Source organism: Procambarus clarkii, chromosome 9, assembly GCF_040958095.1.
Source record: "Procambarus clarkii isolate CNS0578487 chromosome 9, FALCON_Pclarkii_2.0, whole genome shotgun sequence".
Classification (NCBI taxonomy): Eukaryota; Metazoa; Arthropoda; class Malacostraca; order Decapoda; family Cambaridae; genus Procambarus; species Procambarus clarkii.
In genome coordinates this window covers 35,770,576-35,795,038 of record NC_091158.1, presented here as the reverse complement: position 1 = coordinate 35,795,038, position 24,463 = coordinate 35,770,576, and the positions used below count along the sequence as shown (strand labels likewise).

Below are 24,463 nucleotides of genomic sequence, written 5' to 3'. Positions count from 1 at the left end.
AGCCAAGTTTTCCTGAATTAATTGTTTTTCGGCTACCTAACCTACCTAACCTAACCTAACCTAACTTTTTCGGCTACCTAACCTAACCTATAAAGATAGGTTAGGTGAGGTTAGGTAGGGTTGGTTAGGTTCGGTCATATATCTACGTTAATTTTAACTCCAATTAAAAAAAATTGACCTCATACATAATGAAATGGGTAGCTTTTTCATTTCCTAAGAAAAAAATTAGCGAAAATTTATTAATTCAGGAAAACTTGGCTTATTAGGCAAATCGGGCCTTGCATAGTAGGCTAAGAAGTGCGTTCTGGCTACTAGGTACGACATATATATATATATATATATATATATATATATATATATATATATATATATATATATATATATATATATATATATATATATATATATATATATATATATATATATATATATAGTCAGCCTCGCAGACATCGCAGCTCGACGTCTGCGAGGCACTACACATCAAGAAGTCAACACCAGCAATCAAGAGCCAATTAATGCACAACTATATATTTATATATATATATATATATATATATATATATATATATATATATATATATATATATATATATATATATATATATATATATATATATATATATATATATAAAAATGGAAATGTTCGCATCCCAGCAGGTTTTTCTATATATATTATATTGATGTCCCATCTGTGAAGGAAATACCATGATATTTTTGAAAAACTGTGTTTTTCATGTGAGAGAAGTCTCTGAAACCTCTTTACCGATTGCTTTGAAATTTTGATACGACGTTGCATTCGAATTGGCGCATGTTTTTATATACCTACTATTTACATGCCTTACCTGTGACAGAAAAAACATGCTTTTTTTGAAAAACAGTGCCATCTGTTGGACGTAAGAGCAACACATGCTGTATCTCCCAAAGTTCTTCACCGATTGCTTGGAAATTTTGACACAACGTTCCATTCGAATAGATGCGTGGCTTTATATACCTATTGTATAGATGCTATCCACAGTGACAGATAAAAACATACGTTTTTGAAAAACAGCGCTATCTGTTGCACATAAAAGCAACATGCACGCTATACTACATTTGTCACGAATTCCATTTCAATGTTTCCGGTTGCATTGATAAATTTTATTTTCATAGATTTCAATTTATTTTAATTTTTTTGTGAATTATTTTGTGTGACATTGTGTTGGAATTGAGCTGTGTTGTTTACCATACCATTCATTTCGTAAGTAAAAGTACAGATGCTGTCGGAAATCCGACACACACAATAACATAAGTTACCCCCATAAAGGAAAAGAGAATGAGTGATTCCGTGACGTCATCGACGCCACGTATTTATATCAATTCTAATTTCTTTTAAACAACGGTCTAGTGTTTAAATCTAATAAAAAATTGTTCACTAGGACTGAATATAATTAAATACAACAGGAATATACCTTAACTCTCTATTCCTTAAACATGAATAGAAGCACCAAACACTTGAGGACGTATCTCCCCTTGAGCGTCGTCACGTACACACAGCAACTTGTAAACAGTGAGAAAGCTCTCCCTGACGAATTTACAAGACAAAAGGTTCTTTCTCCGAGCTTCGACACAGGATCATCTACGATCCGCCCAACCGAATATCTCATGAACAAAGGGAAGAACAATTTTCGGTATTTCTATTGCATTTAATACTGCCCATTATTATTATAGGAAATATCGTTAAGACGTGGGATTAAATCCCCAAACTCAATGAGTTTACTCAGCTCTACACACACACATATTCCATGTCATTCCTGTATTTATATGTTTAGGAAACCATTATTAATTCCTTACATCTCAAACAGGTAATTGTGAGGGGGGGTTAGTGAAGCAGGAAGCTGTCTCCCAATATAATTATAAGAATAGTTACCTGCTGTACATCAAGCCTTGTAGGCCTCCATACAGCCGCCATTACGTGGCACTCAGAGGCACAGGGCCACACCCCCATTTGATGCTACAATAAGCACAGCCCCACCAACAGTAGCAGTTAGGCTCTTTTGTGTTCATACTGTAGACATAGTATTAGTAGTTGTAAATTTATTTTACTGCAGTATAATAGTAGATTAGACCACCATATGTGGTATGATTTATAATTTATATATTAAAGACTAGGTAAACAATTTGTGGTTTATGAAGGATCCACCTCAAACTGGTTTAAGCTACAAATTGTCCCTCCAATTGTGTGTGATAAGTTCTAGCAAGCTGAATCAGAATATATACAGTCCACTTACTGCTAACTAACTAACTTACTAAGAAAAATAATAAAATAAAAATAATATAATATTAAAGTAATTAGAAAAATAAAGTAAATATTGAATATTCACAGAATAAAAACAGTTAAACCTTGCTAGGATTTTCCCACAGATGCCACTCCTGTGACAGGTAAAACTATGCTTTTCTTGAAAAACAGCGCCATCTGTTTCATGTAAGAGCAACACACATGCCATACTAAAGATGTTACAATTCAATTTCAATGTTTCTGATTGCATTGGTAAATTAAATTTTACTAGATTTTGATTTATTTTCGTTTTGATTTAATTATTTTGTGTGAATTGCATTGGAATTGAGCTGTGTTGTTTACCAGACCGTTCATTTCGTGAGAATAGTTTATTTTTATATTTTTTCATATTTTCATTTCATTTTTTAACTGTTTTTCTTATATTTCAGTGATGGGAACATCACATCACTTGATGTTCCCAATTTTCTGATGTGAACATGAGACCATTTGGGAAGGCATCGGACGAGGGAGTGGGGAATGGTGGGGATGACGAGGGGACGGAAGTGAGAGATGATGTGGAGGACGAGGGGACAATGGAGGGGGTAATGGTGGGGAAGGACGAGGGGACGGGGGAGTTTAGGATGGTGGGGACGAGGGGATGGGGGAATGGAGAATGGTGGGTAGGGCAAAGGGACAGGGGGAGTGCGGCATGGTGGGAAGGAAGAGGAGATGGTGGTATGGGGATTGGTGCGGAGGACGAGGGGACGGTGGAGTGGGGAATGGTTGGGAGGCCAAGGAGACGGGTGAGGGGGGAATGGTGGGGAGGACTGGGAGACAGGGAAGGTTGCTTTGGCTTAGCAACGCACATGCATTGCTTTTGTCCGGTCGTGATGGTCGAGTGGATAAGGTGCCCTGTACACCAGTTGCATAGTGCTCCTGGCAGTATGGGTTCGAGTCATTTCTGGGGTGTGAGCATGTTGCATGTATGCCTGGGGACCATTCAGGCTTGTTTGCATATATATATATATATATATATATATATATATATATATATATATATATATATATATATATATATATATATATATAAATTTTATAATTTATATATATATATATATATATAAATTATATATATATATATATATATATATATATAATTTATTTTCATAGATTTCAATTTATTTTAATTTTTTTGTGAATTATTTTGTGTGACATTGTGTTGGAATTGAGCTGTGTTGTTTACCATACCATTCATTTCGTAAGTAAAAGTACAGATGCTGTCGGAAATCCGACACACATAATAACATAAGTTACCCAAATAAAGGAAAAGAGAATGAGTGATTCCGTGACGTCATCGACGCCACGTATTTATATCAATTCTAATTTCTTTTAAACAACGGTCTAGTGTTTAAATCTAATAAAAAATTGTTCACTAGGACTGAATATAATTAAATACAACAGGAATATACCTTAACTCTCTATTCCTTAAACATGAATAGAAGCACCAAACACTTGAGGACGTATCTCCCCTTGAGCGTCGTCACGTACACACAGCAACTTGTAAACAGTGAGAAAGCTCTCCCTGACGAATTTACAAGACAAAAGGTTCTTTCTCCGAGCTTCGACACAGGATCATCTACGATCCGCCCAACCGAATATCTCATGAACAAAGGGAAGAACAATTTTCGGTATTTCTATTGCATTTAATACTGCCCATTATTATTATAGGAAATATCGTTAAGACGTGGGATTAAATCCCCAAACTCAATGAGTTTACTCAGCTCTACACACACACATATTCCATGTCATTCCTGTATTTATATGTTTAGGAAACCATTATTAATTCCTTACATCTCAAACAGGTAATTGTGAGGGGGGGTTAGTGAAGCAGGAAGCTGTCTCCCAATATAATTATAAGAATAGTTACCTGCTGTACATCAAGCCTTGTAGGCCTCCATACAGCCGCCATTACGTGGCACTCAGAGGCACAGGGCCACACCCCCATTTGATGCTACAATAAGCACAGCCCCACCAACAGTAGCAGTTAGGCTCTTTTGTGTTCATACTGTAGACATAGTATTAGTAGTTGTAAATTTATTTTACTGCAGTATAATAGTAGATTAGACCACCATATGTGGTATGATTTATAATTTATATATTAAAGACTAGGTAAACAATTTGTGGTTTATGAAGGATCCACCTCAAACTGGTTTAAGCTACAAATTGTCCCTCCAATTGTGTGTGATAAGTTCTAGCAAGCTGAATCAGAATATATACAGTCCACTTACTGCTAACTAACTAACTTACTAAGAAAAATAATAAAATAAAAATAATATAATATTAAAGTAATTAGAAAAATAAAGTAAATATTGAATATTCACAGAATAAAAACAGTTAAACCTTGCTAGGATTTTCCCACAGATGCCACTCCTGTGACAGGTAAAACTATGCTTTTCTTGAAAAACAGCGCCATCTGTTTCATGTAAGAGCAACACACATGCCATACTAAAGATGTTACAATTCAATTTCAATGTTTCTGATTGCATTGGTAAATTAAATTTTACTAGATTTTGATTTATTTTCGTTTTGATTTAATTATTTTGTGTGAATTGCATTGGAATTGAGCTGTGTTGTTTACCAGACCGTTCATTTCGTGAGAATAGTTTATTTTTATATTTTTTCATATTTTCATTTCATTTTTTAACTGTTTTTCTTATATTTCAGTGATGGGAACATCACATCACTTGATGTTCCCAATTTTCTGATGTGAACATGAGACCATTTGGGAAGGCATCGGACGAGGGAGTGGGGAATGGTGGGGATGACGAGGGGACGGAAGTGAGAGATGATGTGGAGGACGAGGGGACAATGGAGGGGGTAATGGTGGGGAAGGACGAGGGGACGGGGGAGTTTAGGATGGTGGGGACGAGGGGATGGGGGAATGGAGAATGGTGGGTAGGGCAAAGGGACAGGGGGAGTGCGGCATGGTGGGAAGGAAGAGGAGATGGTGGTATGGGGATTGGTGCGGAGGACGAGGGGACGGTGGAGTGGGGAATGGTTGGGAGGCCAAGGAGACGGGTGAGGGGGGAATGGTGGGGAGGACTGGGAGACAGGGAAGGTTGCTTTGGCTTAGCAACGCACATGCATTGCTTTTGTCCGGTCGTGATGGTCGAGTGGATAAGGTGCCCTGTACACCAGTTGCATAGTGCTCCTGGCAGTATGGGTTCGAGTCATTTCTGGGGTGTGAGCATGTTGCATGTATGCCTGGGGACCATTCAGGCTTGTTTGCATATATATATATATATATATATATATATATATATATATATATATATATATATATATATATATATATATATATATATATATATATATATATATAAATTTTATAATTTATATATATATATATATATATATAAATTATATATATATATATATATATATATAATTTATTTTCATAGATTTCAATTTATTTTAATTTTTTTGTGAATTATTTTGTGTGACATTGTGTTGGAATTGAGCTGTGTTGTTTACCATACCATTCATTTCGTAAGTAAAAGTACAGATGCTGTCGGAAATCCGACACACATAATAACATAAGTTACCCAAATAAAGGAAAAGAGAATGAGTGATTCCGTGACGTCATCGACGCCACGTATTTATATCAATTCTAATTTCTTTTAAACAACGGTCTAGTGTTTAAATCTAATAAAAAATTGTTCACTAGGACTGAATATAATTAAATACAACAGGAATATACCTTAACTCTCTATTCCTTAAACATGAATAGAAGCACCAAACACTTGAGGACGTATCTCCCCTTGAGCGTCGTCACGTACACACAGCAACTTGTAAACAGTGAGAAAGCTCTCCCTGACGAATTTACAAGACAAAAGGTTCTTTCTCCGAGCTTCGACACAGGATCATCTACGATCCGCCCAACCGAATATCTCATGAACAAAGGGAAGAACAATTTTCGGTATTTCTATTGCATTTAATACTGCCCATTATTATTATAGGAAATATCGTTAAGACGTGGGATTAAATCCCCAAACTCAATGAGTTTACTCAGCTCTACACACACACATATTCCATGTCATTCCTGTATTTATATGTTTAGGAAACCATTATTAATTCCTTACATCTCAAACAGGTAATTGTGAGGGGGGGTTAGTGAAGCAGGAAGCTGTCTCCCAATATAATTATAAGAATAGTTACCTGCTGTACATCAAGCCTTGTAGGCCTCCATACAGCCGCCATTACGTGGCACTCAGAGGCACAGGGCCACACCCCCATTTGATGCTACAATAAGCACAGCCCCACCAACAGTAGCAGTTAGGCTCTTTTGTGTTCATACTGTAGACATAGTATTAGTAGTTGTAAATTTATTTTACTGCAGTATAATAGTAGATTAGACCACCATATGTGGTATGATTTATAATTTATATATTAAAGACTAGGTAAACAATTTGTGGTTTATGAAGGATCCACCTCAAACTGGTTTAAGCTACAAATTGTCCCTCCAATTGTGTGTGATAAGTTCTAGCAAGCTGAATCAGAATATATACAGTCCACTTACTGCTAACTAACTAACTTACTAAGAAAAATAATAAAATAAAAATAATATAATATTAAAGTAATTAGAAAAATAAAGTAAATATTGAATATTCACAGAATAAAAACAGTTAAACCTTGCTAGGATTTTCCCACAGATGCCACTCCTGTGACAGGTAAAACTATGCTTTTCTTGAAAAACAGCGCCATCTGTTTCATGTAAGAGCAACACACATGCCATACTAAAGATGTTACAATTCAATTTCAATGTTTCTGATTGCATTGGTAAATTAAATTTTACTAGATTTTGATTTATTTTCGTTTTGATTTAATTATTTTGTGTGAATTGCATTGGAATTGAGCTGTGTTGTTTACCAGACCGTTCATTTCGTGAGAATAGTTTATTTTTATATTTTTTCATATTTTCATTTCATTTTTTAACTGTTTTTCTTATATTTCAGTGATGGGAACATCACATCACTTGATGTTCCCAATTTTCTGATGTGAACATGAGACCATTTGGGAAGGCATCGGACGAGGGAGTGGGGAATGGTGGGGATGACGAGGGGACGGAAGTGAGAGATGATGTGGAGGACGAGGGGACAATGGAGGGGGTAATGGTGGGGAAGGACGAGGGGACGGGGGAGTTTAGGATGGTGGGGACGAGGGGATGGGGGAATGGAGAATGGTGGGTAGGGCAAAGGGACAGGGGGAGTGCGGCATGGTGGGAAGGAAGAGGAGATGGTGGTATGGGGATTGGTGCGGAGGACGAGGGGACGGTGGAGTGGGGAATGGTTGGGAGGCCAAGGAGACGGGTGAGGGGGGAATGGTGGGGAGGACTGGGAGACAGGGAAGGTTGCTTTGGCTTAGCAACGCACATGCATTGCTTTTGTCCGGTCGTGATGGTCGAGTGGATAAGGTGCCCTGTACACCAGTTGCATAGTGCTCCTGGCAGTATGGGTTCGAGTCATTTCTGGGGTGTGAGCATGTTGCATGTATGCCTGGGGACCATTCAGGCTTGTTTGCATATATATATATATATATATATATATATATATATATATATATATATATATATATATATATATATATATATATATATAAATTTTATAATTTATATATATATATATATATATATATAAATTATATATATATATATATATATATAATTTATTTTCATAGATTTCAATTTATTTTAATTTTTTTGTGAATTATTTTGTGTGACATTGTGTTGGAATTGAGCTGTGTTGTTTACCATACCATTCATTTCGTAAGTAAAAGTACAGATGCTGTCGGAAATCCGACACACATAATAACATAAGTTACCCAAATAAAGGAAAAGAGAATGAGTGATTCCGTGACGTCATCGACGCCACGTATTTATATCAATTCTAATTTCTTTTAAACAACGGTCTAGTGTTTAAATCTAATAAAAAATTGTTCACTAGGACTGAATATAATTAAATACAACAGGAATATACCTTAACTCTCTATTCCTTAAACATGAATAGAAGCACCAAACACTTGAGGACGTATCTCCCCTTGAGCGTCGTCACGTACACACAGCAACTTGTAAACAGTGAGAAAGCTCTCCCTGACGAATTTACAAGACAAAAGGTTCTTTCTCCGAGCTTCGACACAGGATCATCTACGATCCGCCCAACCGAATATCTCATGAACAAAGGGAAGAACAATTTTCGGTATTTCTATTGCATTTAATACTGCCCATTATTATTATAGGAAATATCGTTAAGACGTGGGATTAAATCCCCAAACTCAATGAGTTTACTCAGCTCTACACACACACATATTCCATGTCATTCCTGTATTTATATGTTTAGGAAACCATTATTAATTCCTTACATCTCAAACAGGTAATTGTGAGGGGGGGTTAGTGAAGCAGGAAGCTGTCTCCCAATATAATTATAAGAATAGTTACCTGCTGTACATCAAGCCTTGTAGGCCTCCATACAGCCGCCATTACGTGGCACTCAGAGGCACAGGGCCACACCCCCATTTGATGCTACAATAAGCACAGCCCCACCAACAGTAGCAGTTAGGCTCTTTTGTGTTCATACTGTAGACATAGTATTAGTAGTTGTAAATTTATTTTACTGCAGTATAATAGTAGATTAGACCACCATATGTGGTATGATTTATAATTTATATATTAAAGACTAGGTAAACAATTTGTGGTTTATGAAGGATCCACCTCAAACTGGTTTAAGCTACAAATTGTCCCTCCAATTGTGTGTGATAAGTTCTAGCAAGCTGAATCAGAATATATACAGTCCACTTACTGCTAACTAACTAACTTACTAAGAAAAATAATAAAATAAAAATAATATAATATTAAAGTAATTAGAAAAATAAAGTAAATATTGAATATTCACAGAATAAAAACAGTTAAACCTTGCTAGGATTTTCCCACAGATGCCACTCCTGTGACAGGTAAAACTATGCTTTTCTTGAAAAACAGCGCCATCTGTTTCATGTAAGAGCAACACACATGCCATACTAAAGATGTTACAATTCAATTTCAATGTTTCTGATTGCATTGGTAAATTAAATTTTACTAGATTTTGATTTATTTTCGTTTTGATTTAATTATTTTGTGTGAATTGCATTGGAATTGAGCTGTGTTGTTTACCAGACCGTTCATTTCGTGAGAATAGTTTATTTTTATATTTTTTCATATTTTCATTTCATTTTTTAACTGTTTTTCTTATATTTCAGTGATGGGAACATCACATCACTTGATGTTCCCAATTTTCTGATGTGAACATGAGACCATTTGGGAAGGCATCGGACGAGGGAGTGGGGAATGGTGGGGATGACGAGGGGACGGAAGTGAGAGATGATGTGGAGGACGAGGGGACAATGGAGGGGGTAATGGTGGGGAAGGACGAGGGGACGGGGGAGTTTAGGATGGTGGGGACGAGGGGATGGGGGAATGGAGAATGGTGGGTAGGGCAAAGGGACAGGGGGAGTGCGGCATGGTGGGAAGGAAGAGGAGATGGTGGTATGGGGATTGGTGCGGAGGACGAGGGGACGGTGGAGTGGGGAATGGTTGGGAGGCCAAGGAGACGGGTGAGGGGGGAATGGTGGGGAGGACTGGGAGACAGGGAAGGTTGCTTTGGCTTAGCAACGCACATGCATTGCTTTTGTCCGGTCGTGATGGTCGAGTGGATAAGGTGCCCTGTACACCAGTTGCATAGTGCTCCTGGCAGTATGGGTTCGAGTCATTTCTGGGGTGTGAGCATGTTGCATGTATGCCTGGGGACCATTCAGGCTTGTTCGCATATATATATATATATATATATATATATATATATATATATATATATATATATATATATATATATATATATATATATATATATATATATATATATATATATATATATATATATTCTGATTTAGGGCTTCTATCCCTCTTACTAATGCTCTTGCATCAGGGTTCAGCTGTAAGAGGAGTTCACCAAAAGTCATATTGTTTTCAAGGTGAACAAAAAGAAGTGAATAAGTGAAGAACGTATTACACTTATTATAAAATCCCACGACGTTTCGAACCTACATGGTTCATTCTCAAGTGATGTTACAGTGCAGAACATTATATTTTATACTAATAGCAGGTCAGGAGAATACAAATGGATCGAACAATGGGATTAGGTGTAAACAAAGGGTATACATTGGGTAGACATGAAGGAGAAAAGAAGTAAGGATAAATAGGGTACATACAAAGATTAATCAAGCTAAGTGGGTGCTGTTTGTCGAGCAGTGTCTTCTATGTTGGCATCTTGACCTTCAGGTCATGGTATGGTGAGTAGAGTGAATAGTTTCGTAATATGAGTATTTATGGTAGCTTGTTCTACTTTTATGTAGATTGCTTCAAGAAATTGTCATCGTCTTACATCTTGGGTTTTGTCTATTATACAAGTATTTTTATTTAACATTTTTTTGTTAGGGGTGATGTCATGGGCTTGTCTCATGTGATTTCTGGGGACACCGGATTGAAGATGACAGGTCAAACGCCTCGTCAGCTTGGTCGACGTCATACCTATGTACTTAGATTGAAGGTTACATCCTTCATGGGGGCAGGGGTACATGTATATAACGTTTGACTGATGTAAAGGGTTATCCGTCGGCTTTGGGCTGTTTTTGATAAGGAGGTTGGTAGTCTTCTTGCTTCTGTAGAATATGATCATGACTATGTTTTGGTTAGAAGTAATGCTTTTTACTCCTCTACGGATTATCTCTTTCATTATTCTTTCTTCTTTATTATTTTTACTGTGCATGGTTGATTTATAATATAATTTTATTGGAGGTATTGTGGTTTCTGTTCTAGGTTCAGGATTATACCATCGATCCAAGTGTCTTCTTATAGCAGCGTTTATTTCCGTGTTGCTATATCCGTTGTTGACCAATACTTGTGTTATTTTTCAAACTCTCTACTCACGTTGCTCCAGTCGGTGCAGTTGGTGAGCGCTCGACGAATATAAGCATTGAGAACACTGGCTTTGTATCTTTGGGGCACTCACTTTTACCGTTCAGGCATAATCCTATGTTGGTAAGTTTAGTATATACGTTGGGGCTTAAAAAGGTTCCTGTTTTTGTTATTAGTATATCCAAGAATAGCAGACTGTTATTTTCACTATTTTCATGTGTAAATCGGAGTACTGACTCTCTCTCTCTAGATGGCTTTTTAGATCAATTAGTTCGTCTGAGTCTTTTACTATGATGTCATCTACATAACGGCAGTATACAGTTGGTTTTTGTCTGCTACTGAAGACTGTCTTCGATGGTTCCCATATAAAAAATAGCAAATAACACTCCGGGAGCTCATTGCTACTCCGTCTATTTGTAAATACATGTCTCCTTGTGGACTGATAAAAGGGGCTTCCTTTGTACATGCCTCGAGAAGACTCTTCAAGTGTGGCTTGGGTATGTCTAATATGGGGGTGCTCTCGTCAGAGTATACTTTGTCCAGTATCATTCCTATGGTTGTGTCGACTGGGACGTTGGTAAATAGGGATTCGACGTCCAGGGAAGCAATGATTCCATTGGGCTGTGTAGTTTTGATTGATTCTAGGAAATCTGCTGATGATTGTAGACTATAATTGCTTGGAGTGTATGGAGTTAGGAGTTCGTTAAGTCTTGTTGACAGGTGAGAGGTCGGAGTTGGTATTTGACTGATTATTGGGCATAGTGTGTTATCTGGTTTGTGTGTCTTAACATTACCATAGGCATATGATAAGCCATAGTCGCCTTGGAGTATAGTTAAATGAACACTACTTTTCTTTGCGTTGATTGCAGTAATTTTTTGTTCACCTTGCGTTTAAGGTCTTTCACAGGGTTCCTCGTAATTCGTTGAAATTTGGTGTCATCATTAAAGGTGTCGCTAATTCTGTTTATGTATTCTTGGGAAGGAATCAATACATATGCTGCTGTCTTGCCGGCTTTTCTTATTGTTACATCTTACAGATGTAACAATTTCTTATTGTTACAGATGTAACAATAAGAAAAGCCGACAAGACAGCAGCATATGTATTGATTCCTTCCCAAGAATACATAAACAGAATTAGCGACATCCTAATACATAGGTATGAAGTCAAGTCGAGGGAGGGGGAAGACGTACCGTGCGCGCTCTGTTAAAATCGTGTCATTAACCGGGATTCTTAGGACTACTGCCGTGGATTACTGATTACAGTCATAACAAAGTGCATAGTGACCCGCTGGAAAATTGAAAATAGTCATTAACAATAGAACTTTGTGTTAAATAGAGAATAAACGGGAGACACGTGTGAGCCAGTGAACGAGGCTTTGTGTACATGCGTGTATTAGGAAAAAAATAGTGAACGGTGATTCGTGGAACAGTGATGTGGAACGGGTATCACAACAACATATAAGTTGGAAGTGAATATTATAAATATAGAATACTAGAAATATAGAATAGTGGCAAGAGGCGGCATCAGTGGTTATAAATCGAGTAACTGGAAACTGGTGACATCAACCTGGGACAACAAGAGGTCACCTGTATTCACCGGGGACCAGCTTCGCTACCCTACGCTAAGTACCTGCCATAAAGTTTGAACAAAATAACATACATAATATTACTAATATACGGTATACATATAATATTATAAATATTAAACATATAAATATATATACATATAATTTTATAAAGAGTTAAAAGGACTGACATCAACAAGTGATCCATACAGTGACTCTCAAATACAACACAATACATCAGACAATGGAGAGGTGTGGCGAGTGTTCGGGAGTACTGGGAAGACGTAATGCAGGCGTAACGTGTTGCATCTGTAACATAAGATTTCACCTGGGCTGTACAGAATTAGCTCCAGGATGCACAAAAAGGCAAGGAATTTACTGGGTTTGCAAAGATGACAGATTAATGTTAGAGAACATAACTAAACTGATGAAAAACATTCCCGAGTCACAGAGATTATCATTCACAGACAAGCTACCAGTGATATATGCGGACTGGGAAAAGATAACATTGGATAACGACCAAAACTCAGAAACAGGTAGTTTAGAGAACTGCAGCAGTAGTGTGGAGGAGGAGACTATTGTGGTACAAAATAACAGCAATATTGCAGAGCCAGATAATATAAACGATGAGAGCAACAGTGAGACAGAGTGCATAGATGAAGGAATTGGGACGAAAAACGGAGATGGCTCCAATAAAGAGGTAGACAAGACAGTCACAGATATAAATACCTTGAAAAACGCAAAACCGGAACACATTTGCAAATTCTCCGCTAAATGAATATGCAAATATGGAAAATTAGGAGCAAAATGCCATTTTCTGCATCCTCTTAAATGCAGGAACATGTTGGAGAGGGGTACATGCCGTTTTGGAACAGGGTGTAGATACTTCCACCCTAAATTATGTCAATTTTCAATTAGGGACAAAAAATGCTACAATCTTCAGTGTCCGGAATTCCATGTGAGAGGTACAGAGCGTTATAGACGGGAAGATCAATATGACACTACTGGAAATTTTTTAGAGGAAGGCAGAAATAGAGTAGTAAATATAAGAGAGAGGAACAGTCAGATGGAACCACTACAGGATTACAGAGGGGAACGGAGATACTCACAAGACTGGAATTCAAATTACCAACAAGCACACAGGTACTACACCAGACAACACCCGTCCTACTACCAAAACTGGACGAATCACTTCCAAAACGACACACCCTGGACGCAAACACAGTGGCCTCCTTACCAGAGCCTCAGATATTAACACCAAGTAAGGCTTCCAGCACTTCCACTAACACGATAACATCATTTATATTTGCCAACATCCAGGGTATAAAAACACGCAAATCCCCAACAAAGTTCACTTTATAGATGGTCTCCTTCATGAGGCAAATGCAGTGTTTGCAGCCCTAACAGAAACCCACACAAAGGACTGCCATGATAGTGAAATATGGATCTCAGAATACAATCTTTTCAGATGTGATAGGAAACACCGGCTTCAGGGTGGGGTCAGCCTCTACATCAAAGACACACTCATCTGTACTGAGCTGCTAAACACCTCAAATGATATGGTGGAAGTGCTGATAATCAAAATAGAGATTTTAAATGTAGTTATTGTCCTTGTATATAAGTCACCAGAGGCAAACCCTCAGCAGTTTAAAGACCAACTAATGAAAATAGAACACTGCTTGGAAAACCTCACAAATCCAGCTCCGAACATCATCCTGCTTGGGGACTTCAACCTACGGCACCTGAAATGGAAACACCTGGCTAATACAGTAATATCAGAAAGAATACCAGGAAGTAGCCTAAATGAACAGGCACATGCAAATGACCTGCTACGGATGTGCGACAGGTTTGCCTTAAACCAGCAAATAGTAGAACCCACTAGGAAGGAGAACACGCTGGACCTCATTTTCACTAATAATGATGAATTGATCAGGAACATAATGATTACAAATACCTGTTACTCAGATCACAACTTAATTGAAGTTATGACAACCATGGGGAGTAGACCTTCAAAACCAGTCCAGATTCCCGGTGGAGATTTCAGCAAATTCAACTTCAATAATAAACAGATAAACTGGGAGCAAATAAACCAGGACTTCACAGAAATAAACTGGGAAGAACAGCTAGAAAATGCAAACCTGAACCAGTGCCTGGAAAAAATAAGCTCAGTAGCACTAGAAATATGTTCAAACCGCATACCTCTGAGAAAAAAGAGGAAGAGATGCAGATTGGAACGGGAACGTCGTTCCCTATATAGGCGAAGAAAACGAATCGCGGAACAACTTGAGAGTCGCACCCTATCTCAAGAACGGCGAAGAAGGTTAGGTAGAGAAATAGAAACAATTGAACGGAAGCTACAAGAATCATACAAAACCCAGGAGAGGCAAAGAGAGCAAAAGGCCATCAGTGAAATAGAAAGAAATCCGAAATATTTTTTCTCCTATGCAAAATCAAGATCAAAAACCACATCTAGTATCGGGCCCCTACGAAAGGGAGATGGAACTTTCACCGATGACAACAAAGAAATGAGCGAGCTACTGAGGACGCAGTACGACTCTGTTTTCAGCGAGCCATTAAACACACTAAAGATTGATAACCCAAATGAAATTTTTCATGGATACGATACCAACATCAAATCATATATCAGACGTCACCCTATCCCCACTGGATTTTGAAGAAGCCATAAACAGTATGCCTATGCACTCTGCACCAGGCCCGGATTCTTGGAACTCCATATTCATAAAGAACTGTAAAAAACCACTATCGCAGGCCCTCCACATTCTGTGGAGACAAAGCCTAGATACTGGCGTTATTCCTGATATACTAAAAACAGCAGAGATAGCACCACTTCAAGGAGGAAATAAGGCTGAGGCAAAAAATTACAGACCGATAGCGCTAACATCGCACATCATAAAAATTTTTGAGAGAGTGCTAAGAAGTAAAATCACAAAATACATGGAATCACAGCAACTCCATAACCCCGGACAACATGGTTTCAGAACAGGGCACTCTTGCCTGTCGCAGTTGCTGGACCACTATGATATGGCATTAGATGCTATGGAAGACAAACATAACGCGGATGTAATTTACACAGATTTCGCAAAAGCTTTTGATAAATGTGACCATGGTGTTATTGCACATAAAATGCGTTCAAAAGGAATTACCGGAAAAATAGGCAGATGGATCTACAATTTCCTGACCAACAGAACCCAATGTGTAATAGTCAACAAAATAAAATCCAGCCCATCAACCGTGATGAGCTCAGTCCCCCAGGGTACTGTGCTTGCTCCAGTACTTTTTCTCATCCTCATTTCGGACATAGACAAGAACACAACCTATTGCACTGTATCATCCTTTGCAGATGACACTAGGATCTTCATGAGAGTAGGCAACATAGAGGACACGGCGAACCTCCAGTCAGATGTAGATCAGGTCTTTCTATGGGCTACAGAAAATAATATGGTGTTTAACGAAGATAAGTTCCAGCTCATGCGCTATGGAAAAAAATGAAAATATAAAAACGGAAACCACGTACAAAACTCAGGCAAATCATAACATAGAACGAAAAGGCAATGTAAATGATCTGGGTGTACTCATGTCGGAAGACCTTACCTTTAAAGAACACAATAAAGTAGCCGTCACAACTGCAAGAAAAATGACAGGTTGGATAACAAGAACTTTTCACACTAGAGATGCTATACCGATGATGATACTTTTCAAAACGCTTGTGCTCTCTAGAGTAGAGCACTGCTGCACAATGACAGCACCTTTCAAAGCTGGAGAAATTGCTGACCTGGAGAGCGTGCAGAGATCCTTTACTGCTAGAATCCACTCAGTAAAACATCTAAACTATTGGGACCGACTAAAGAGCCTAAAACTGTACTCCCTTGAGCGCAGGCGGGAGAGGTACATAATAATTTACACGTGGAAAATATTAGAGGGGCTGGTCCCAAACCTGCACACAGAAATAACATCACATGAGACCAGAAGACATGGCAGGATGTGCAGAATACCCCCGTTGAAAAACAGAGGTGCAACTGGTACTCTGAGAGAGAACTCTATCAACATCAGAGGTCCGAGACTGTTCAACACGCTTCCACTACACATAAGGGGCATAACTGGCCGACCCCTCACAGTGTTCAAGAGAGAACTGGATAAGCACCTCCAAAGGATACCTGATCAACCAGGCTGTGACTCATACGTCAGGCTGCGAGCAGCCGCGTCCAACAGCCTGGTTGATCAGTCCGGCAACCAGGAGGCCTGGTCGACGACCGGGCCGCGGGGACGCTAAGCCCCGGAAGCACCTCAAGGTAACCTCAAGGTAAGGTATCCTTAGTGATGACACCAAATTTCAATGAATCACTAGGAACCGTATGGAAGACCTCAAACGCAAAGTGAGCAAAACTATTACTGCAATCAACGCAAAGAAAGGTAGTGTTCATTTAACTAAACTCCAAGGCGACTATGACTTAGGATAAGCCTATGGCAATGTTAAGACACACAAACCAGGTAAATCACTACGCCCAATAATAAGCCAAATATCAACTCCATCCTATCACCTGGCAAAAAGACTTAACGAACTCGTAACTCCATACACTCCAAGCAACTAGAGTTTACAGTCATCAGCAGATTTCCTAGAATTAATCAAAACTACACATCCCGATGGGTAAGAGAAGGAAGGGGAAGAGGGGAGAGGTAAAAGAAGGAAGAAGTGGGGGAAGGGTAAGAAAAAGGGGGGTAAGGAGGAAGGATGGGTAAGAGAAGGGTGGATGCGGAGGAAGGGGGGTATGAGGTGGAGGGGGAAGAGGGGAGGGGTAAGAGAAGGGGACGAGGAGGGGGAAGAGAAGGGGATGAGGAGGAAGGGGAAATGGAGGGGGGAGGGGAAAGAGAAGGGGAATGAGTTGAAAAGGGAAGAAAAGTGGAGAGGGCAGGGGTAACAGAAAGAGAATGAGGAGGACGAAGGGGAAGAAAAGAGGGGTGTAGAGGGGGAGGGGAAGGGGTGATGGGGGAGGGGAGTATAACAGGATCTGTGTGACGGCTGGGGCAAGTACTGTGTAAGCCTCCAAAGATGCCATGACGTGTGTGAGATTTTTCTCTACGCCTACCTCCCGTAAGAGGTGGACTACAAGTTTAAAATCTGCTCACGGCAGTTAAGCATGAGTCCAGTAGAAAAAGGAAAAGCGGGAGCAAACCACCAGGCCTCCACCACCAGGGGTGAAAACCTGTCCACAATAGGCCGCTGGCTCCTCCTAGTTAAACAGGACGTTAAAACTAATAAAGGGTAACCGACGGGTTCACACAATCAAATATTTATATTTGATGTGGCGCTATGAATTGGAATTCGAATTCCCAAGAACAGCCGCCTTATCAAGATCACATCAACATTTAATAATATGCAGAAATATGGTGGAATAATATGGTTGAAGGGTTGACATCAAAGACTGTTTTCTATAAAATAACAATTTATTAATAACAAGAGACTAACTACTACATTACCGAGTTTACGTTACGTTAATGTCAATCCAGTGGCACGAGAACAAACAGCTAAATAGCAACCCTTGCTGTGAGGCTGCATACTGAACTAACCTGAACACAGGTGTGCCCACTGATGACGCAATATTGCAAAACAAAGAAAAATATCACAGACTAAGTTACACCACAGCGAATGGTTACATTATTGTACATCAAGTGGCATTTGCAACACAGCTATTCAACAGCCCCTCGAGAAGTGACAGCAGGCTCCATCTTGCTGACATTTCGGGCTGACAACATGAACTAACTGAACAAATGAAGGATATCCACTGAAGACACAAGCATGCAATGAATAGTGTCTCGGTTTCCCTGACAGCTACTATAATCACAAACTTAGGGGTCCTCCCGCCCCCCCAGGAGAGACCCACGTAACTAGGCGGGTAGTCCAACAGTGACTCCCCCTATCACAACCCAGTGTGAACACTCTTTGCAACTCCCAATAAGAAGTTGCCTTGTTGTAACCCGATACACCGACAGGCAAGGCGGGATTCTGGGACACAGCTCCACAGATTCCTAGATGACTCTACTCTCGTCACCAGATGACAACCAAAAGAAATTGCCTGAAGTGATTAATTACGTTAATTGACTGATCGCAGCAGTCAGCAACAAAGTACTACGGTAATCACAAACAATTGTCTCCCACTAGACAACAACAGGATGATACTCTATGTTAATCTTTAACACTTGTCTCTCTCTTGTTAACAATAACTCAACATATTACAACACACTTGACTCCTTGCAAGTATTCAGTGAGTAATTCTCAATTAAGGTCAAACGGACCACTAATTACATCCCCATTGAGTTACGTTAATTAAGCCTACCCTAACTTGGTAGCTTCTCCACAGTCTGTGTCAAAAAATTACGAGTGAGTGTTAATTACCCTAATTAACCCACTAATTACTGAGCCATTAATTAACTGTCACCAGGACCGATAATTAATCATCCATAAATACGTCTCACTCCGCACTGCCTAAGCAGATCTCATCAAACACTGTGAATTCACGGGAAAGGAGTTAATTACCCTAATTAACAAGATGTGCCAATAATCCACTGTCCTCAGACAGGATATGATTAATACAACGATTTATGCTAGCTCCATGACCTCGCTTTACCGAGTCACCGGAGCTCTCCAATGCTAATTACTCCACTAATTAACATGAGCCACTAATTGCTATACCCCTGAAAGGTGATTAGTCTCGAGCATATTACGTTAACACAAATACTGACAGACTCTGACAGAACCTCTCCCACTACGTGAATTCATGATGAGAAGGCTAATTACATAATTAGCTAGAGTGGTCAATTAACTGTCACATGGACAATTAATTGCTCCCGAGACGTATCTCATTATAGCTCAACACTGTTTCTCTTAACAGCCCCCACTCACTCCACAATACTAAGTGTGCACCCCTTATCCAGTTAATTACCCTTTAATTAACTCACTAAATCCTTAAGTCCTCAACATAACTTAAAGGAACAAAGTAACCCCAGCGTTACATAGGTCACACTATAATGGCATGCAACATCATATCAGCACTACCCACATAGGGTTGCAGCACTGCAACTCGCTAATTACTGTGCCCACACAATAAAACACACGGTTGTGCAACACTCACAAGTATACTAATATTACTGCCCTTCCTCTTTTTTACTTCTTGAACCTGATTGCAAAGGAATACTGGGAACACACACATACCTCAGCCAGGCAATTAACCCATGAATTGCCTGCTCTCATTAAGTACTGAAAATTCCCCTGAATAATCCTAGAGGTCCCTTAAACCCTCAACACAGTTCCTGGGGCAATAATATTGTATAAACTGATAACAACACTGCACAAACCTGCAACATAATGATGCCGTCAGCATACCCCACATGCTAATGACATCATTAGGCAATCAGTCAGCAATCACCTCTACTGACTTAACACACAACACAGTACATAAGCATGCAAATGAACACATAGAAATGGCATACACATAATCTATGAAAATTAAATCACCAAGTAATGTGCTAATGTGCAACTAATTACACAGACTTCAGGGGTCTCCACAGACAACCCGTTCTCGCAAATTTAATAAGTCAATATTGACTTATTAAATATGTGCATAGGTGACATACTTAACATAATAGATACCCTTAAAAAGATTCATAGAAAACACCGACCTTACCTAACCTACTTAGTATGTTAAGATAAGCATCTTATTGCTTCGTAATTACAATTATTACCTAACCTATAATAGGTATAGGTTAAGTAATAATTGTAATTACGAAGCAATAAGATGCTTATCTTAAGATACTAACAAGGTTAGGTAAGGTCGGTGTTTTCTATGAATCTTTTTAAGGGTATCTATTATGTTTAGTATATCACCTATGCACGTAGTTAATAAGTCAATATTGACTTTACGAATTTGCGAGAACGGGTTGCCACAGACATCCCCGTCTACCTCTAATGATTATAATTTTATGGTACTCTATGGCATTAATCCAGCCTGAACGATTATATAGAATCGACAGGCTGGATCACTTATATGGTAAATCTCTACACTGACTGATTTACATACTCTAGTCAGTCTACTAACATACAGTGTGGTCCCGTGTATAATCTCTATCTCCAGGTACCGCCCCTACCCGACACCTGGATTCCACTGACAGCTGCCCCTCAGCTGTTTTTTCTAGCCTGGCGAGGCTCTGAGATAACTCTTACCGGGAATTTCACCGGTACACATCACACTGTAATAGTACACATTTCTACTCCTTTCTACTGCCCTCTTTCCCTTATTTTACCTCATTACCAAAGTTACTACCACACTAGCTGACACACTTAACTGGCTTGCTCCTCATGCGTCGACAAGATGTGGCCCTAGGCTGTCCCGGGAAAGTGGCCAAAGCATGTGGCCAAGGCAGGTGGCCACAGCGCCCCTCCCGAGCTGAGAGAGGGGGGGGGGTTGGGTGGCCGGCGTGCGGGTGGCCTGAGTGGCGCATGACGTCATAACACCCCACCGGCTGGGCTGGCGGGCGGGGTGGTGTTTGCCTGGGTGGGTGGCTTCCACATGGGTGCCGCCCACAGGAGTACCCACGCGGCTGGGGAATCTCCACCCCATCACTCTAGAACCTGCCTTTGTTCTACACTGGGGTGACAATGGCTGGTGGCGTCCCCATACTGACGCAACCTGGCGGAATGCAAAGTCCAACATGGGCCTGTAATATCACATATGCGTACACTGCCCAACATCAATTGTCCATTGCCACTAGACAGGATACTCAGACCCGAGGGATGAGGGATCAATCTGATACACCATGAGGCTCTGCCAGCCTGCCTCATGCGTTCACACAGTCAACTGTCTCTTAGCTTTTTACTGTTTCTTCTGTAAATCCCTGGCCCCAATTCACTTAATTAGGCCTTGACACAACCCCTGATGGCAGGAGTGCCACCAATCGAGTAATTTGGACGACAGAAGCGATTAACAGGGGGTGGAGGCGGCAAGCGTGCCACCCCCACCCAAACACCTCTTGCTTCCCTGGCCGCCCAATTCAAACTGAAGATTTCGCGGGCTAAGGGAACTCCAGATGCCCCTACCTCCTTACTAACATGCCTAGATCAATCACAGTTGTTCGCGCCAAAACTAGGCTTGGACCACACGTGCGGGACCCAATCATATGCCTCCGTCACCCTCGGCGTCCTGTGACGTCACAAGGAGGAGGAGGCCTAAGGAGAGTGGCGTGATGTCTCCCATGTGGGGGGAAAGGCAGCGTCACTCCACTCTCCCCCCCACCTCTAACAGTTTTAGTCCAAGTAACTCACATCCTACTTCACAGAAACAGGAAAATCTCTGTAATTCTCTCTACAGAGCAATCACAGACTTCTAACTACTCTCACATGATAGTTCGTAACACAAGCTTTCATTCAACACCCAACAAACATATGTTATTTTGAAAGCTTCAGTTTCTAGAGTGACTAGCCAAATCTAGAAACTAGGAAAAACTAGCTGAGGGATCTAGATCCCTCACAACGTGTTAGGACTCTGGATTATACAGGAATGACTTGGTAGATATAATATGGTGTGTTCATCTTCATAAAATACAGCAAGAAAAATAAAGAATCAGATAATAATGTTTTAAATAACTTTATCTCTGATTTTACTTTTGAATTAAATTAATATTATACAATGAGCAATGGTTGGTGGGGCAGCAACGATTGTCCCGAGGGTCCCACAGGCGAGGACCAGCTAGTAGCGAGCTAGGACCAGCTAGTAGCGAGCTAGGACCAGCTAGTAGCGAGCTAGGACCAGCTAGTAGCGAGCTAGGACCAGCTAGAAGCGAGCTAGGACCAGCTAGTAGCGAGCTAGGACCAGCTAGTAGCGAGCTAGGACCAGCTAGTAGCGAGCTAGGACCAGCTAGTAGCGAGCTAGGACCAGCTAGTAGCGAGCTAGGACCAGCTAGTAGCGAGCTAGGACCAACTAGTAGCGAGCTAGGACCAGCTAGTAGCGAGCTAGGACCAGCTAGTAGCGAGCTAGGACCAGCTAGTAGCGAGCTAGGACCAGCTAGTAGCGAGCTAGGACCAGCTAGTAGCGAGCTAGGACCAGCTAGTAGCGAGCTAGGACCAACTAGTAGCGAGCTAGGACCAGCTAGTAGCGAGCTAGGACCAGCTAGTAGCGAGCTAGGACCAGCTAGTAGCGAGCTAGGACCAACTAGTAGCGAGCTAGGACCAGCTAGTAGCGAGCTAGGACCAGCTAGTAGCGAGCTAGGACCAGCTAGTAGCGAGCTAGGACCAGCTAGTAGCGAGCTAGGACCAGCTAGTAGCGAGCTAGGACCAGCTAGTAGCGAGCTAGGACCAGCTAGTAGCGAGCTAGGACCAACTAGTAGCGAGCTAGGACCAGCTAGTAGCGAGCTAGGACCAGCTAGTAGCGAGCTAGGACCAGCTAGTAGCGAGCTAGGACCAACTAGTAGCGAGCTAGGACCAACTAGTAGCGAGCTAGGACCAGCTAGTAGCGAGCTAGGACCAGCTAGGACCATCACCGTGGTGGGCAAAAAAAGTGTTTATACCCGCGCGTAGTGACCCCCTCCCCCTGCTATTCCCCTTCATTCTTCACTTACCCCTCCCCGCTTCCCCCTCCTCTTCCCCTTCCTTCTCTTACACTTCCCTTCTTCCTCTTCTTTCTCTTACCTCTCTCCGTCCCCCCCCCCCCCTCCTCTTCCCCTACCTTCTCTTACCCCTCCCATCTTCCCCTTCTCTTACCCATTCCCCCCTTCTCTTTCCCTTTCTGTTACCCTAGAGTCTGCCATCATACCCCAACTCTTAGTCTGCCATCATACCCCAGCTCTTAGTCTGCCATCATACCCCAACTCTTAGTTTGCCATCATACCCCAACTCTTAGTCTGCCATCATACCCCAGCTCTTAGTCTGCCATCATACCCCAACTCTTAGTCTGCCATCATACCCCAACTCTTAGTCTGTCCTCATACCCCAACTCTTAGTCTGTCCTCATACCCCAACTCTTAGTCTGCCATCATACCCCAACTCTTAGTCTGCCATCATACCCCAACTCTTAAGTCTGCCATCATACCCCAACTCTTAGTCTGCCATCATACCCCAACTCTTAGTCTGTCCTCATACCCCAACTCTTAGTCTGCCATCATACCCCAACTCTTAGTCTATCCTCATACCCCAACTCTTAGTCTGCCATCATACCCCAACTCTTAGTCTGTCCTCATACCCCAACTCTTAGTCTGCCATCATACCCCAACTCTTAGTCTATCCTCATACCCCAACTCTTAGTCTGCCATCATACCCCAACTCTTAGTCTATCCTCATACCCCAACTCTTAGTCTGCCATCATACCCCAACTCTTAGTCTGTCCTCATACCCCAACTCTTAGTCTGCCATCATACCCCAACTCTTAGTCTGTCCTCATATTTCCAAAATATTACAGTCTGTCAGATAACCATAAAACAATAACAATACAGTTGCTATAGTGGATAACTACAATAATAAAATTATATAATTTATTCAGCAGTTTAATATGAATTTTCCTTGAATCACTTACTGAACAAGAATTAAAAATTTTGCTGACGATGAGTCACAATAACGGGGCTGAAGATATAAGATGACCA

At 40.6% G+C, this 24,463-nt stretch overlaps 1 protein-coding gene across 1 annotated transcript in view; it reads left to right on the top strand.

Annotated features, from left to right (window-relative positions):
• Positions 1 to 23,405, top strand: part of LOC138362870 (uncharacterized) — a 35,141-nt gene extending 11,736 nt beyond the window's left edge. The window contains exon 2 of the mRNA XM_069321446.1: positions 22,542 to 23,405. Coding sequence (XP_069177547.1) covers positions 22,542 to 23,405 — 864 coding nt within the window. The remainder of the gene's footprint in view (positions 1 to 22,541) is intronic.
• Positions 23,406 to 24,463: the final 1,058 nt, after the last annotated feature.